Source organism: Chiloscyllium plagiosum, unplaced genomic scaffold, assembly GCF_037043375.1.
Source record: "Chiloscyllium plagiosum isolate Xiang-an unplaced genomic scaffold, Cpla_swu_hap1 HiC_scaffold_48, whole genome shotgun sequence".
Classification (NCBI taxonomy): Eukaryota; Metazoa; Chordata; class Chondrichthyes; order Orectolobiformes; family Hemiscylliidae; genus Chiloscyllium; species Chiloscyllium plagiosum.
The window spans coordinates 13,923,453-13,940,650 of record NW_028270186.1 but is presented as its reverse complement, the minus strand read 5'-3'; the positions used below and the strand labels follow the sequence as shown (position 1 = coordinate 13,940,650).

Below are 17,198 nucleotides of genomic sequence, written 5' to 3'. Positions count from 1 at the left end.
TGTCGACTACACTCCAACTTTGGTGTCATCTGCAAACTTACTAACTGTACCTCTTATGCTCGCATCCAAATCATTTATGTGAATGACAAAAAGTAGAGGACCCAGCACCGATCCTTGTGGCATTCCATTGGTCACAGGCCTCCAGTCTGAAAAACAACCCTCCACCACCACTCTCTGTCTTCTACCTTTGAACCAGTTCAGTATCCAAATGGCTAGTTCTCCTTGTATTCCCATGAGATTTAACCTTGCTAATCAGTCTCCCATGGGGAACCTTGTCTAACGCCTTACTGAGGCCCATATAGATCACATCTACCGCTCAGCCCTGATGATTTATCTACCTTTACCTGTTTCAAGACATCCAGCACTTCCTCCTCTGTAATCTGGACATTTTGCAAGATGTAACTATCTATTTCCCCCATTTTCTGTGGCTGCACACAAAGGCCGCCTTGCTGATCTTTGAGAGGCCCTATTCTCTCCCTAGTTACCCTTTTGTCCTTAATGTATTTGTAAAAACCCTTTGGATTCTCCTTAATTCTATTTGCCAAAGCTATCTCATGTCCCCTTTGTGCCCTCCTGATTTCCCTCTTAAGTATACCCCCACTTCCTTTATACTCTTCCAAGGATTCACTCGGTTTATCCGGTCTATATCTGACATATGCTTCCTTTCTTTTTCTTAACTAAACCCTCAATTTCTTTAGTCATCCAGCATTCCCTATACCTACCAACCTTTCCTTTCACCCTGACAGGAATATACTTTCTCTGGATTCTCGTTATCTCATTTCTGAAGGCTTCCCATTTTCCAGCCATCCCTTTACCTGCGAACATCTGCCTCCAATGAGCTTTTGAAAGTTCTTGCCTAATACCATCAAAATTGGCCTTTCTCCAATTTAGAACCTCAACTTTTAGATCTGGTCTATCCTTTTCCATCACTATTTTAAATCAAATCGAATTATGGTCGCTGGCCCCAAAGTGCTCCCCCAATGACACCTCAGTCATCTGCCCTGCCTTATTCCCCAAGAGTAGGTCAAGTTTGACACCTTCTCTAGTAGGTACATCCACATACTGAATCAGAAAATTGTCTTGTACGCACTTAGCAAATTCCTCTCCATCTAAATCTTTAACACTATGGCAGTCCCAGTCGATGTTTGGAAAGTTAAAATCCCCTACCATAACTACCCTATTATTCTTACAGATAGCTGAGATCTCCTTACAAGTTTGTTTCTGAATTTCCCTCTGACTATTAGGGAGTCTATAATACAATCCCAATAAGGTGATCATCCCTTTCTTATTTATCAGTTCCACCCAAATAACTTGCCTGGATGTATTTCCAGGAATATCCTCCCGCAGCACTGCTGTCATGCTATCCCTTATCAAAAATGCCACTCCCCCTCCTCTCTTGCCTCCCTTTTTATCCTTCCTGTAGCATTTGTATCCTGGAACATGAAGCTGCCAGTCCTGCCCATCCCTGAGCCACATTTCTGTAATTGCTATGATATCCCAGTCCCATGTTCCGAACCATGTCCTGAGTTCATCTACCTTCCCTGTTAGGCCCCTTGCATTGAAATAAATGCAGTTTAATTTATTAGTCCCACCTTGTCCTTGCCTGAACATCCACACTTCTGACCTTTATAATGGAGGGAAGATCACTGATGAAGCAGCTGTTATCTACCTGGACTTCAAGAAGGCCTTTGACAAGGTGCCACACAGGAGGCTACTGAGTAAGATACGGCCCGTGGTGTCAGAGGCAAGGTGCTAGCATGGATAGAAGCTTGGCTGTCAGCCAGAATGCAGAGAGTGGGGATAAAAGGGTCCTTCTCAGGATGGCAGCTTGTGACAAGTGGTGTTCCACAAGGCTTAGTGTTGGGATCACAACTTGTCACTTTATACATTAACAATCTAGATGAAGGAACTAAGGGCATTCTGGCTAATTTTGCAGATGATATAAAGATAGGTAGAGGGCCATATACCATTGAGGATGCAGGGAGACTGCAGAAGAATTTGGACAGGTTAGGAGAGTGGGCAAAGAAGTGGCAAATGGCGTACAACGTGGGAAAGTGTGAGGTCATACACTTTGGTAGGAAGAATAGAGAGACGGATTATTTTCTAAATGGGGAGAAAATTCACAAATCTAAAATGCAAAGAGACTTGGGCGTTCTAGTCCAGGGTACCCTCAAGGCAAACTTGCAGGTTGTGTCAGGAATTAGGAAGTCAAATGCAATGATGGCATTTATTTTGAGAGGATGTACTTCTGAGTCTGTATAAGATTCTGGTCAGATAACATTTGGAGTATTGTGCGCAGTTTTGAGCCCCACATCTCAGGAAGGATGTACTGGCTCTGGAGCAGGTTCAGAGGAGATTCACGAGAATGGTCCCAGGAATGAAAAGCCTAACAAATGAGTAATGTTTGAGGACATTGGGTCTGTCCTCGATTTGAATTTAGAAGGATGACAGGGGATCTAATTGAAATGTACAGAATACTCAATGGCCTGGACAGAGTAGATTTTGGGAAGGTGTTTCTATTGGTAGGGGAGTCTAGGACCCGAGGGCATAGCTTTAAAGGGAGTCATTTTAGAAAGGAGATAAGGAGAAACTTCTTCAGCCAGAGAGTGATGAATCTATAGAATTCACTGCCACAGAAGGCTGTGGAGGCCATGTCACTGAGTATATTTAAGACTAAGATAGATAGGTTCTTGACTATCAAGGGTTACAGAGAGAAAGCAGGAGAATGGGGTTGAGAAACTTATCAGCCATGATTGATTGGCAAAACAGACTCGTTGGGCTGAATGGCCTAATTTCTGCTCCTTTGTCTTATGGTTTTATGGTTGGGCCTCAGAAAGTACCTTGAGGAGCTCCTGCATTGATATCCTGGAGTAGAAATGACTGATCTCCAACAAACAAAATCATCTTCCTTTGTGTTAGATGTGATTCCAACCATTGGAGAGTTGACCTCTCATACCCATTGCCTTCAGGTTTGAAAGATCCCCAATGCCACTTTCAGTCAAATGTGGCCTTGATGTCAATGTGGTCACTCTCACTTCACCTCCAGAATTCAGCATTTTTAATCCATGTTTGAGTTAAAGTCGTGACTTTAGCAAGGTCAGCAACTGAGTTGCCCTGGTAGAATCCAAACTGGGCAGGTTATTGCTGAGCAAATGCTACTCAATAGCACTGTTGATTAAAACCTCCACTGCTTTACTGATGACTGAGAGTACCCTAATGGGGTGGTAATTGGCTGTTGCATTTGTCATGGTTTTTGTATGTAAGGAACGTACCTGGGCAATTTTCCACATGATCGGGCAGATGGCACAGTTGCAGCACTGGAATAGCTTGGCTAGGGTTGATACTAGTTGTGGCGGGCATGTCTTTAGTGCTATTGTCAGAATGTCATTCGATTCCATGTGGAGTGAATCAAATCGATGAAAATTGGCATTTGTAATGCAATGGACCTCTGAGGAGGCCAAGCTAGATCATCCATGTGGCATTTCTGTCTAAGAAGTTTGTGAATTCTTCGGCCTTACCTTTTGCACTGTTGGGCTGGGCTCTGCTGCCATTGAGGATAGAGATGTTTATAGACCCTCCTACTCCATTGAATTAAGTGTCCACCACCATTGATGACAGGATATAATAAGATTGCAGAACTTAAATCTGAGCCATTGGTTGTGGAATTGCTTTGCTGTGTCTCTCTCTTGCTACTTATGCAATTTTGCTTGTAGCTTCACAGCTCATTTTTAAGTATGCCTGGTGCTGCTACTCACATGCCCTTCTGAACTCTTCATTAAGCCATCGATCTGCTGGCTTGTTGGTCATGTTAAAGTTGGTGATAAGCCGAGTTATGAGGCTGCAGATTGTGATTGAGAACAATTCTGCTGCTGTTGATGGCCCCCATGCCCCATGGATGCCTCGTCTTGAGTTGCTCAATCTGTTTGAAGTTGAAACTGTGTAATATGATGATTGTGTTGTTTGGCACTATGTAAGGTATTCTCAGTGTGAAGGCAGGACTTCGTCTTCACAAGATCTGTGTGGTGGTCTCTTTTCCAAATATCACAGACAGATACATCTGTGGCAAAAAATAAATTAATGAGAGTGAGGTTAGGTTTGTTTTCTCCTCGATTGTTCCCTCACTAAATGCCATAGACCCAGTCTGCAGTCAAGACCCAGTCCTTGAGGACTTAAACAGCGTGATCAGTAGCAGCATTGCTGCCAAGTCACTCTTGGTGGTGGACATGGAATTCCCTACTGAGAGTACATTCTGTGCCTTTGCCACAATCGGTGCTTCCTCCAAGTGGTGTACTAATTCATCAGCCAAGGGTGGGGCATGAATTTAGTAATCAGCAATTGCCCATATTTGACCTGAAGACATGAGAAGCACGGGCTAATGCCCTCCTAACTGCACAGCACTGTGACATCACTTCTACTGGGTCTGTGCTGCTGGTGAAACAGAAATATCCAAAGCTGATGATGTTGATTTCTGGACATTGTCTGAGAAGTATGATTCCATGAGAATGATTATGTCAAGCTTTTGTTAGAATAGTCTGTGATACCACTCTCCCAATTTTGGCACGATACCCAAATTTTGTATGGAGGACTTTGCAGCGTCAACAGGGTTGTGTTTGTTCTTGTCATTTCTGGTACCAAGGTCAATGTCAGGATTTTTGTCCATTTCTTATTTGAGACTTCCTGGCAATTGATAGAACTGAGTGGCTTCCCGAGCCATTTCATAGAGTACTTGAGAAACAACCACATTGCTGTGGGCCTGGACCAAGTTAGACCAAGTACAGAAGGCAGTTTCTTTCCCTAAAGGACATTAGTGAACCAGATGGACTTTTCTGATAATATATTAGACTTTTAATTCCAGGTTTTTTTAATTGATTTGAAATTTGACTTTTTGGGATTCAAACCAGGGTCCCCAAAATATTGAGTCTGTGGATTGCTGGTCTAGTGATAACATAACTATGACATTACCTTGTCTCCCAAGTTCCACTTTAAACATTATCCACGATTCAGATTTTTAATTCGGAGGGATTCATAGTCAAATTGAACTTAGCCAGGTAAACCATTGTGTACAAATCAAAAACAAATGCTCATTAAATTGCAAAATTATTGTACATTATTATAGCAACAGTGCTAAATTGAGAGTGACAGCCTTTGACATCAAGGCCTTCTTCAATCGAGTGTGGGAACAACAAACGCAAGCAAAACTGGAATCAATGGAAATTAGGTCCAAACTCTCTGGTTAGAGTCATAACTGGTACATGGGAAGATGGTTGAGTCACTCATTTCAGCTCCAGGGCATCTCTACAGGAGTTCCTCAGGGTAGTGTACTAGGCCCAATTATCTTCAGCTGTTTCATCAATGATCCTCCCTCCTTCACAAGGTTAGAGCTGGGGATGCCCGCTGATGATTGCACAATGCTCAGCACTATTTGCGAATCCTTGGATACTGAAGTGGCCTATGTTCAAATGCAACAAAATCTGGACAATATCCAGACTTGGCTGACAAGTGGCAAGTAACTGTCATGCTGCATAACTGACCATCTCAAATAAGAGACAATCTAACAATTGCCCATTCAATGGGTGTTAACATCACTGAATCCCCCACTATTAAAATCTTGGGGGTTACCAGTGATCAGAAACTCAACCAGACTCACCACATAAGTACAGTGGCTACAAGGGCAGGTCACAGGCTAGGAATACTGTGGCAAGTAACTCAACCGTTGAGTCTCCATGACCTATCCACCATCTACAAGTCTCAAATCAGGAGCATGATGGCATACTCTCCACCTGCCGAGATGGCTGAAGTTTCAACAACACTTGAGAAGCTTGACACCATCCAAAACAAAGCAGACCACTTAATTGACACTGCATCCACTCCTTCGACCACTGATGCTCAGTTGCAGCAGTGTCAAGAAGCAATGCAGAAATTCACCAAAAGTCCTTAGACAGCACCTTCCAAATCATGACCACTTCCAGCCAGAAGGAGAAGAGCAATAGATACTGGGAACACCATTAACTGCAAGTAGCTTCCAAGCTATTTGGAAATATATTGCCATCCTTCACTGTCGCAGGGTCAAAATCCTGGAATTCCCGCCCTTAGGGCACTGTGGGTCAACCAAAGCACAAGGGCAACTCTGAATGGGCAAAAATGTTGGCTGGCCAGCCAGCCATGCCCATAACCAAATTTTTTAAAATGTGAAAATGCAGATGAACTTACTTAAATACGTTGTTGTTCAAACCTCAGTGGAACAGAACCAGGTCACTGATTGATTGTTGATTTTATATCAGCACTTTCCGGGAAATCTACAGGTTTGAGTTGTGATTTGATTTGTTTAAATTACAGTTTGATGGAAATTTTTGACGCCTGACATGGTTTTGACAATGACTCTGCCTTCTTTGCATGTGTTTACGATTTGCGCATGTGGAAATAAAGCCTTCAATTGGTATCATGAATTAAAGTTATTTGAAAGCACAAACACCCAATTCTAATGGTGCGGTGGATTAAGGTTGCCCACAATGTTTGTTTTCTCCTTTTCCAACATGGATCATTCAAACCTTGGGGCACAGATGGTATTGTTTGTTCGCCACAATAACATCACATCAATTGAAAGTAACACTCTTCGGCTGTGTATCAGTGAAAAATATTTGTGTCACCTTCATGGGGAACAATAAATTACCAGATGGGGCCACGTGTAATGAGGATTCCTGGTTCATCATTGGAAAAACATGTTTAATACAGTTGGGCATGGAGTTTTCTAACCTTGAATAATTTAAGTAAATAATGTTGATTAAGTAGGTTGGAGCATGTTGCAAAATAACGACATTTTCGGACATTGCGATTTTAGTTATTTAGAAGTGCAATAATCTCAACTCTAAAATAATTTACCTGTTCCTTTGATTTAGTGTATAATGTATTCATTGTGAGATTTTCTCAGTGATCAGAAAATCAGCTTGATTTAAGTTTCTGGGAGCAGTTTTCCATTGGCTTTTTTTTCTTGAAGCTAAATCATTTTGAAGCTCAACAATAACACTTAACCAGAAGCAATACTGTACATGTTGAATTGAAATAATATTGATGTTTAGTTAATTTCGTGGTGTACCAGTGAAGATTTTCATGGACGATTTATTTGATCAAAATTAGAGCTATTGAAGCTTCAGAAATTTTTTTTCCAATGAGCAGTTAATAATTAGGGGGTTGCCTGCATTTATACTAATCTTAGCAGTATAAATTTCTATTTTAAAAAACTTCCCAAAAAAATAGCTAAATATAGCATTTGCATCTGGAAAGATGTAAGAGAAGAATAATTTTGAGTAACAAAGAGTTGAAACCATTCTAACTTTTCTTTAGTCTATCTCTAGGCATTGAAATGAAATAATTACAGTTAAACCATTCCCAAATTTAGAAGCAAGTATTGTCTAGATGTGAAGACTTGTGCCAAGTTATACATTGTAATTATGTATCTTTAGCAAAACAATTAAAAAAAGATATGCACTACAGTTTGAAATAAGACATCAATTACCAGATAACTCTAAACTGAAAACATGAAAACCTTCTCTGTAATATGGTAATCTTTAATCTTTCTAAAGGTTTAACCTACCCATAATTTTTATTTCTTTCAGATATGGAGAGAAAGGGAAAGCAGTTAGAATTGAGAAAGTCATTTACACGGGCAAAGAAGGAAAAAGTTCCCAGGGTTGTCCAATTGCAAAATGGGTAAGTGTTGAGTTCTGTTTGTTGGTTCATTTTCTTTTCTCCTTCATCCTTCCACTTCTGAAAGCAATTATTTAAACATTTTGTAGGTTGTGGGCAGCCTCCAGTATTTTATGTAAATAGACATTTTAGTACAAGTTTGCATCATCAGTGTTAGTCAACCACTTACTGTAGGAGTTTAAACAACGTAGCCTGATCCTGTCTTCACCCATTATCCACACCAACACACTGCTACAGTGTTAAATTGATAAAGCTCCGTAATAGGAAGCAAATTCTTTATTTATGAAATAAAGACAGAAGCACTTGAAGTACTCAGCTTGTCTGGCAGCAACTGTGGAGAGAGAAACAAGGTATTTAAGGTTGCCACCTTTCATCAGACTGGGGAAATGTTAGAAATGTAATCGCTTTTCTTAAAGTAAAATAGTGGAATTTTTGCAAAGAATGAAAGAGAGGGTCTGTGATAGAATGGAAGACAGGAGACATTAAATGACAAGAACTTTGGACGGTCAGAGCCTAAAATATTGGAAATGGGGCTAGTAATTAAACATAAGGTGAGTCCACAGGAGATGTGAAGGGTCATGTGTTGAGAAGTTCTGCATTTCTGTTTATATTTCGCATTCTAGCACCTGCAGTATTTTGCTTTTGGATTAGTGGTGGGCATTAACTAGCCATTCAAACCGGAACACACACTGGGTTGAGTTAAGGACGTGTGTATGTTTGTTTTGTGCATCTCTGTTTCACTGAATAAATGCTTATAAATGTGCAAAAAGAATGGTAACTTTTTTATACTTCACCACTGGGCTGTCTGGAGAGTGGGTGTTGACTGATTTATTATTTTATATTCCCTGTTCAAGATATCAAGACCAGCTTTTGCACATTGGCCATTGGTTTGAGTGCTCCATTTTACATTATTCCCCACTCACCTTCTTGACCACCAGAATGTTTCATAATTTGATAAATAGAATTATTTTCCATCAAAGTTCTGAGAAGGTAGTACGAAACCTTAAGTAAGTCTTTTTCACATTTATGTCAGAAATGCAGATACAATATGCAAATGCTACAAAGCTTACAAAAACTTTTCAATAGCCAGAGATCCACATTCAGACCACTGCAAAAAAAAACATTTTAATTATATTGAAGTTGAATTCTTTTCAGTCCCACCCAAACTTGCACTGAATTCTTCCCTGTACCTGAGGTAGGATACATGCATTGAATTCACCTGTTATACCTTCTCTTCAAGTATGTAGCATGAACAACTCTTAAGCTGCATCAAAAATAGAATTGCTGAGATGCTTATGCAAGAATTAAATTGCTTAAGCCTAAATTTTTCACTTTTTCTACATAGGAAAGTCAAATGGTTTTATAATCTTTAGTTGGACATGTATAGTAGTGTGTTTTGCTCAAATCTTCTAGGACAGCTTATTAGCGTAGCTTCAGATTTGGATGAATGGGCATGTTATGTCGCAAGCAGAAAATTGGCTGAGTAAATTTAAAACTTAGGTGATTGACAGAAGAAGTTGAGACAAATTATTGAATTATTTGAAAAGCTTCAAAACACAGTTCAACATTCTTGTTGCCTTTGCCAAAGGAGTCAGAGAGTAAGAAATGAGAAGCAAACCTGAGAGTAAAGGTTTGCTCATGTGAAGGTATTATTTTTGGACAAATGTTTGAGTAGCCCAATACCTAATTCAAAATGTTAACTTTGTTTCTCTCTACGGATTCACTTTTTTTTGTGTTTCTCCAGAATATTATTTTCTTGATAAGATTTCCAGCATCTGCAGTATTTTGCTTTTATTTTTGTTCTGAGAGAATTCCATCCTACTGGTTGTAAGTGTTTTCCAACACTTTGGAGGTCATGTCTTTTATTTTGTACTTTTTAAAAATTGGTTGACACTTCCTTGATGTCAATGCAACATGTGAACAGCTCATTTGACTCAATGTTAGACCTCTGATAAGGAACAAAAGGAGCAATACACCAACATCAGCAATAGTAGTCTTCTCCTTAGCCACCTGCCATTCCACAGGATAGAGGAAATGAGCATAGCCTCCGATTCAAAGAAAGCAAGATCTTCAATAGAGTATTGATTTTCTGAAGGTGCTTCAGGAGACTGATATGGAGGTGCCGGTGTTGGATTGGTGTGGACAAAGTTAAAAATCACACAACACCAGGTTACAGTCCAACAGGTTTTTTGGAAGCACTAGCTTTCAGAACACTGCTCCTTTGGAAATAGAACCAGTCTGATTCAAGATTAGGATACATACACACTCTAACCTCACACCTTGTCTGAGCTGGGGTGTCATCTTCTTTTGACATAAAACCTTGAGTTAGCTCAAGAATGAGACTTAAAAGAAGTTCTGGGATTTACATATTAATGAACCGAAACCTGAAACCCATTCTAAAAGATGAAAGACTGAGAGCAATCGAGGTTTGCTTAGTATATAGTTTCAGTTGCATGTCACTGTAATCTTTTGCTATAAAACCTGTGTCTTATGATACTGCTCCACAGCTACCTGATGAAGAGGCAACATTCCAAAAGCTATTGCTTCCAAATAAACCTGTTGGACTATAACCTGGGGTTATGAGATTTTTAACTCCGGAGATGGAGACATCTTCAGCAAATCATTACTGACTGCTTCAGTCTCCAGAACAAAGACAGTTTTCCAACTGGCCCAGAGGGATACTGAAAGTCAAGTGAGGTCAAGGTCATCATGAACCTGAATTGTGTAATTTCCAGCAATCTACTGGTGGTATCTACAGAATTTCATTATCTGCACTGCACAAATACATCTCCAAGCTGACCCATGCCACATTTATCAGACCTGCCACATCATATCCACTTTGCTCCTGATGATGACAGTCAAAGTAAGAGAGCTGCTGAATTTTCTGCCATGTCCAGACACTTCATAGTACAATGGAGTTGTGATGAGATGTACAGCATGGAAACAGACCCTTCGGTCCAACTCATCCATGCCGACCAGATATCCTAAATAAGTCCTGTCCCATTTGATAACATTTGGCCTGTATCCCTCTAAATCCTTCCTGTTCATATATCTATCCAGGTGACTTTTTAAATGTTGTAATTGTACCAGCCTCCACCACTTCCTCTGGCAGCTCATTCCATACTCGCACCATCCTACATGTGAAAAAGTTGTCTCTTAGGTCCCTTTTAAATCTTCGTCTTTTCACCTTAAACCAATGCTCTCTAGTTTTGGACTCCCCCACCCAGGGAACAGACTTGTCTACTTTCCTTATCTATGCCCCTCATGATTTTCTAAACCTCTATAAGGTCACCCTTCAGCCTACTGAAGCTCCAGGAAAAATAGCCCCAGCCTATTTAGTCTCTCCCTGTAGCTCAAATCCTTCAATCCTGGCAATATCCGTGTAAATCTTTCCTGAATCCTTTCAAGCTTTACAACATCCTTGAACTGAAGGTTACTTTAAATCACCCATGGTTATCAATTAATTGAGAGGCATCCACTCCAATTGTGGTCTGTTGTTGTTGTGTAACAAGCAAAACATTTTCATTTGTTTCTATGCAAGGTGTCCTGAAAACTGCTATGTTGCTTTCATTTGCACCAATCGTGATTTCCATAGATATTGATAAAGGTTTATAATATGTTGGTTATTGCTTGGGAATTTTGCTCCTCACGTAGAGGTAAATCGATTTTAATTTTAATTTCATGAAGGTGATTTGTTTCTTTTAAATCAGAGTCATTTTGAGCAAATGAGTTTAAACATCATTTCCAAGAAAGCACGTGACTTGAGCTAAATGACTGGATCAGCTTCTTGGGATGTTAGTTATTGAATATTTATCAAGTTGAACTTTTATGACCTTGAGAGAAACAGATGACCAGGGGCCAGCACAGGTTGATTTCAGAAGACTAGTCTTCCTTGCTAAGGGCCTTTTTCTTTTAGATTGTACCAGCTACTTGGCTGTGATAGTTGGAATAATTGAAAAGGTTGTCAGAATTGGAAAGAGGTATCCACACCATTTGAGCTGGAAAGAAGATTTAAGCTGCTTCAGCAGTCCAAGGAGAAAGGCGAGAAAATCGTTGGAGTAAGAGAGAGTCAAGATAAAAGTGATGCTGAACTGAGACTGAGTGACTACAAAGAATTGACTCTATCTTCATGCGGTTGTGTTGAGATCATTCTGAATTTTATCATTTATATAAGATAGCTTTGATGTTTTTCTTTTGCATAATAAATTTTTTTTTTAAAAACATTGAAATATTTACACAAGGCTCCAAGTGACAAATCACCACAGTAACCGGCGGCACGGTGGCACAGTGGTCAGCACTGCTGCCTCACAGCGCCAGAGACCCGGGTTCAATTCCCTCCTCAGGCGACTGACTGTGTGGAGTTTGCACGTTCTCCCCGTGTCTGCGTGGGTTTCCTCCGGGTGCTCCGGTTTCCTCCCACAGTCCAAAGATGTGCAGGGTCAGGTGAATTGGCCATACTAAATTGCCCGTAGTGTTAAGTAAGGGGTAAATGTAGGGGTATGGGTGGGTTTCGCTTCGGCGGGTCGGTGTGGACTTGTTGGGCCGAAGGGCCTGTTTCCACACTGTAATCTAATCTAACCACAAAAACAAAACTTAAATTCTGTGTAGCCAGCTTTCATTGAGTCCTGACCTGTTCACTATTGCTATCGAGATCATAACAACCTCCAAACCGAGTCAGTGACTGGCTCCAAGGGCTACCATCTAAGCATGTGGCTGATGACATCTGTGAGAAACTCCACAGTTAATGTCAAGGAAATGTATAGCCAAAGCCACAAAGCAGTCCTAAAACGAGCCCCTGGTTTGCTGTAGATAGAATTCAAGTGTCTGGAGGGATCTTCAGGCATTCTCCATATGCACGAGTAAATGTTCACCCAATGTAGTGATCTGCATTTTATTGTATAATATAGCACACCATTGAGAACACAAGCTGCAGGAGGAGGAAGGTCATGACTGCTATACATATATAAGAGAAGGAGGAGAAAGAGAACGGAGAAGGAACTTAATGTGGTTACACCTGTGCTTTCAGTGGAGATGCTTCCCTTCAGTGGAAGTGTTACTGAGCTGTTTGTGGCCCATATCCTCTAATTTTTTTAGACCAATGAAGACCTGAGCAAAGACTGCCCCATCTGAACTTGCCAATCAAAACAAGAGGCAGCATGTGGGCTGAGGGTTAGGAGAAATGGTGGTGAGACAGGGTGTCAGGGAAGAAGTAGGAATGGGAGACCTTTGAACAAAGATCCTATTTCCATATGTCCTGTCTCTATCCTTTCTCTCAGAAACTAGATAAAACTGAATATCAGTGGCAGTATGAAAGTGCATTGAGAGAGGGGAATGGGTGGAATTAACAAACTATGTCAAGGCTAAGAAGCTTTGTTCAGGAGAATGCAGGAAAATTTCAAGTTTAATTGGCACTTGAATACCATATTCACTCCAGTTGAATTTGGGGAACGCAGAAATGAGGTGCTCATGCTGTGACTTTATTGTCAAGTCATAGCAAAATCCACTCAAGAACTTTCAGCATGAGCCTTCCCCACTGTAATAAGTCTAATTTCTTAAGGATCTTATTGATTTTCACTTGTTATGACTCTATTTAAGATTATTGCTTTCAATGTCATTGATCCTTCTAAAAACCATACCAGAGTTCAGAATGATCTGACTAACAGTTGGACAGAACCGATATGTCTATTCGGTTTCTTTGTTCCGGTTCAATCAGTTTTAGACAAAAATTCCATCATGCACAGCACACCTTTTCTTCTATGAAAGTATGAACTTTGGAAAGAAACTAGAAGACAAGCTAAGCACTGATAACAAAAGCTTCTATATGTATATAAAAAGGAAGAGAATAGTGAAAGTAAATGTTGGCCATTTAAAAGATGAAAATGTTGAGGAAATGACAGAGGCACTAAGGCTGTATTTTCTCTCTATTTTCACAGTGTTAACATAGTTTCTTCCCAAAAGCTGCAGTTACTTGGTGAGATTTCTTTGACTCGGGATCAAGTGTTAAGTAAACTGATAGGATTAAAATAAGTCCCCAGGGCCTTATGGTCTGCAGAGATAGGTGATGCATTAGTTACAATATTCTAAAATTTCCTGGATTCTGGGAAGATACTGGTGGATTGGAGATGTGCTAATGTGACACCCTTATTCAGAAAAGGAGATAGGCAAAAAGTGGGAAACTATAGACCAGTTAGTTTGACCTCTATAGTGGGGAAGTTGCTGGAGTCGACCATAACAGAGGAGATAACTGAACAATTGGTAAAACAAAGCTCAGTTTACAAATGGGCAATTCATACTTGACAAACTTGCTGAACTTCATAGAGGATGCAAGTGTACATGGTATATCTGGACTTCCAGAAGGCATTTGACAAGGTGTCACATGAAAGACTGATCCACAAGATTAAATCCCAGGGATCTAAGTGTAGAGTATTGACTTGGATAAAGGATTGGCTGACTGACAGAAAGCAGAGGTTCAGGATAAATGGGTCCTTTTCTTGATGATGAACTGTAGCTAGTAGGATGTCGCAGGGTTCAGGTCTTGGACTTCAACTATTTTCATTCATATGAATGATTGATTTGCAAGGAGGTGCAGAGTGTAACAGAGCAAAATTAGCAGATGATCATAAACTAAGTGGGAAAACATGTTTTGATAGGAGGTTAAGGTTAGGAGAATGGGCCAAAATCTGGCAGATGGAGTTTAATGTGGATAATTGCGAGGTTGTCCATTTTGGCTGGAAAAATAGCAATGCAAATTATTATTTTTATGGGAAGTAAATTCAAATTGTGCCAATGCATAGGGATCTGTGCAAATATCACAAAGTAGGTATGCAGGTACAGCATATAACAAGAAACGGAAATGGAATTCTGGCATTTACTGCAAAAGGAGTGGGTTATCAAAGTAAAGTGTTGAAATGAATTGAATTTATTGTCACGTACACTGAGGCACAGTGAAAAGCTTTATCTTGTGAGCAATACAGACAGATCACATAGTTAAATAGTGTAGATGAGTAAATGATAGGTAAACAGTGGCAAAAGTCAAAACACAGGTACAGGTGAATGCTAAGAATTTGAGAGTTCATTCAGTATTCTAACAACAGGAAGGTAGAAACTGTTATGAAACCGGCTGGTGTATATGTTCAGGCTTCTGTACCTACTCCCTGATGGTAGAGATTGTAGAAAAGCATTGCCAGGGTGGGATGGATCTTTGAGAATGCTGGCGGCCTTTCCTTGACAGCGGGCCAGGTAGGTGGATTCTACTGATGGGAGGTTGGCCTTTGTGATTGTCCGGGCCGAGTTCACCACTCTCTGTAACTGTCTCTGATCTTGAATGGTACAGTTGCCAGACCAGGTAGTGATACATCCAGACAGAATGTTCTCAATGGCGCACCTATTAAAGTTGGCAAGGGTATTTGCTGTCATGCCACATTTCCTCAGCTGCCTGAGGAGGAAGACATGTCGTTGGGCCTTTGTAACCAGTGAGTCCACATGAAGAGTCCAAGAAAGCTTGTTGTTGTTGAGGAGCTTGGCGCACTCTACTCGTTCCACCTCTGTGCTGTTAATGTGTTGGTGGTGGAGGGGGGAGCATGAGTAAATCCTGCCAAAAGTCAATAATGAGTTCCTTGGTTTTACTGGCATTGAAAACTAGGTTGTTCTCAGTGTATCATTTTTCCAGGTCTTCCAGATCCCGTCTGCAGTCAGTTTTGTCGCCATCTGAGATTCAATCGACTATGGTGGTGTCATCAGCAAACTTGTAAAAGGCATTAGTCTGGTATTTGGCTACGCAGTCATGGGTATACAATGAGTACAATAGGGGGCTGAGAACACACCCGGGGGGGGGGGGCGGGGCTCCAGTGTTGAGTGTTAGTAACGGTGAAATATTGTCCCCAATCTTCACTGATTGAGGCCTGTGTGTCAGGAAACTGAGGATCCACTTGCAGAGAGTGGGGCTTAGTCCAAGTTTAGTAATCAGTCTCAAGGAGAAAGTAGTCCACGAGTAGGATTCTTACATAGCTGTACTTGGTGTTAAGATGTTATAGAGAGGAGTGAAGGGCAAGTGATATGGCATCTGACGTGTATCTGTTGGTCCGATAGGCAAATTGGAGTAGGTCAAGTGTAGTGGGGACACTGGAGTTGATTAATGCCATTACCAGCTTTTCAAAGCACTTCATGACCACTGAGGTTAGGGCCACTGGGCGGCAGTCATTGAGATATGCTGCATGAGCCTTCTTGGGCATAGGGATGATGTTGGCTGCCTTGAAACAGGCTGGGACAGTGGTCTGCTGCAGGAAGAGGTTGAAGATGTTTGAGAAGACCTCTGCCAGTTGACCTGTGCATGCTGTCTGGTCCCATCCTTGAATTCATACGAAGAAAAACTGATCTGACCTCTGATGCAGTGACTGTTGGGATAGGTTCATCAGGACTTGTTGGAATAGGTGTTACCTCTCTGCCGAAATTCTGCTCAAAGTGAGCATAGAAGCATTGAGATGATCTGGGAGCAATGTGTCATTGTCTGCTATCTTGCACTGTCTCTGTTTAGAGTCTGTGATGTCATTCAGTCCTTGCCATAGTCGCCTGGTGTCTGCCTGGGTGTCGAGTTTGGATCAGTATTGGTCCTTGGCTGTCTTAATGGCTCTGCGAAGGTCATACTTGGATTCCTTAAATTTGAGTGTGTCTCCTGATCTGAAGGCCTCGCATCTGGTTTTTAGCAGATTTTGTATGTCCTGATTCATCCAGGGTTTCCTGTTGGGGAAAACCCAGATTGACTTCCTCAGTATGCAGTCCTCAACATACTTGCTGATATAAAGTCTGTGACGGTGGTGGCTTACTCATCCAAGGTGCCTGCATAGTGTTTGAACATGGCCCAATCAGCCGATTCCAGACAGCACTGGAGTTGATCCTCTGCCTCCTCTGACCAGCGCTGGGCCTGTATCCACGAGGGGTGTCTCCTGCTTGAGCTTTTGCCTGTAAGCCGGGAGAAGAAATATGGCATTGTGGTCGAAGTTCCCAAAATGAGGACGAAATATTCCTGAAATGTTGTTACAGTTATAGAAAGCATTGGTGAGACCACACCTGGAGTGTTGTGTCCAATTTAGGTCTCCTTACTTGAGGAAGGGTGTGGTGACACTGGAGGCAGTTCAGGTGAAGTACACCAATTTGATTCCAGGGATGAAAAGGCAGTTGTACGAGGAGAGGTTAATTAGCTTGGGCTCGTACTCATTGGACTTCAGAACAATGAGGGGTGAATCTGATTGAGGCAAATAAAATACTAAAGGGTGGATAAGGTGAATAGATGTTACCTCTTGTGGAACATTTTTGAATTAGAGGTGTAAAATAGAGAGTGAGAGGAGGTGGGTTCAAAGCTGAGGTGAGGAGGAACTACTTCTCTCAAAGGGTTGTGAATCTGTGGAAGTGCTGTGGAGGCAGAATCAATCAAAAGACTCAAGAAAGAGACCGATATGTTTTTGATGAAAAGCAGGTAAAGGGCTGTGCGCAGCAGA

General features: G+C 41.2%; 1 protein-coding gene across 8 annotated transcripts in view; it reads left to right on the top strand.

Annotated features, from left to right (window-relative positions):
* The window catches only part of LOC122543146 (methylcytosine dioxygenase tet3), a 371,083-nt gene that overhangs the window by 272,846 nt on the left and 81,039 nt on the right, over nucleotides 1-17,198 (top strand). For all 8 annotated transcript variants that reach the window (XM_043681513.2, XM_087984416.1, XM_087984415.1 and 5 more), the window contains one exon: nucleotides 7,614-7,707. In XM_043681513.2, coding sequence (XP_043537448.1) covers nucleotides 7,614-7,707 — 94 coding nt within the window. The remainder of the gene's footprint in view (nucleotides 1-7,613; nucleotides 7,708-17,198) is intronic.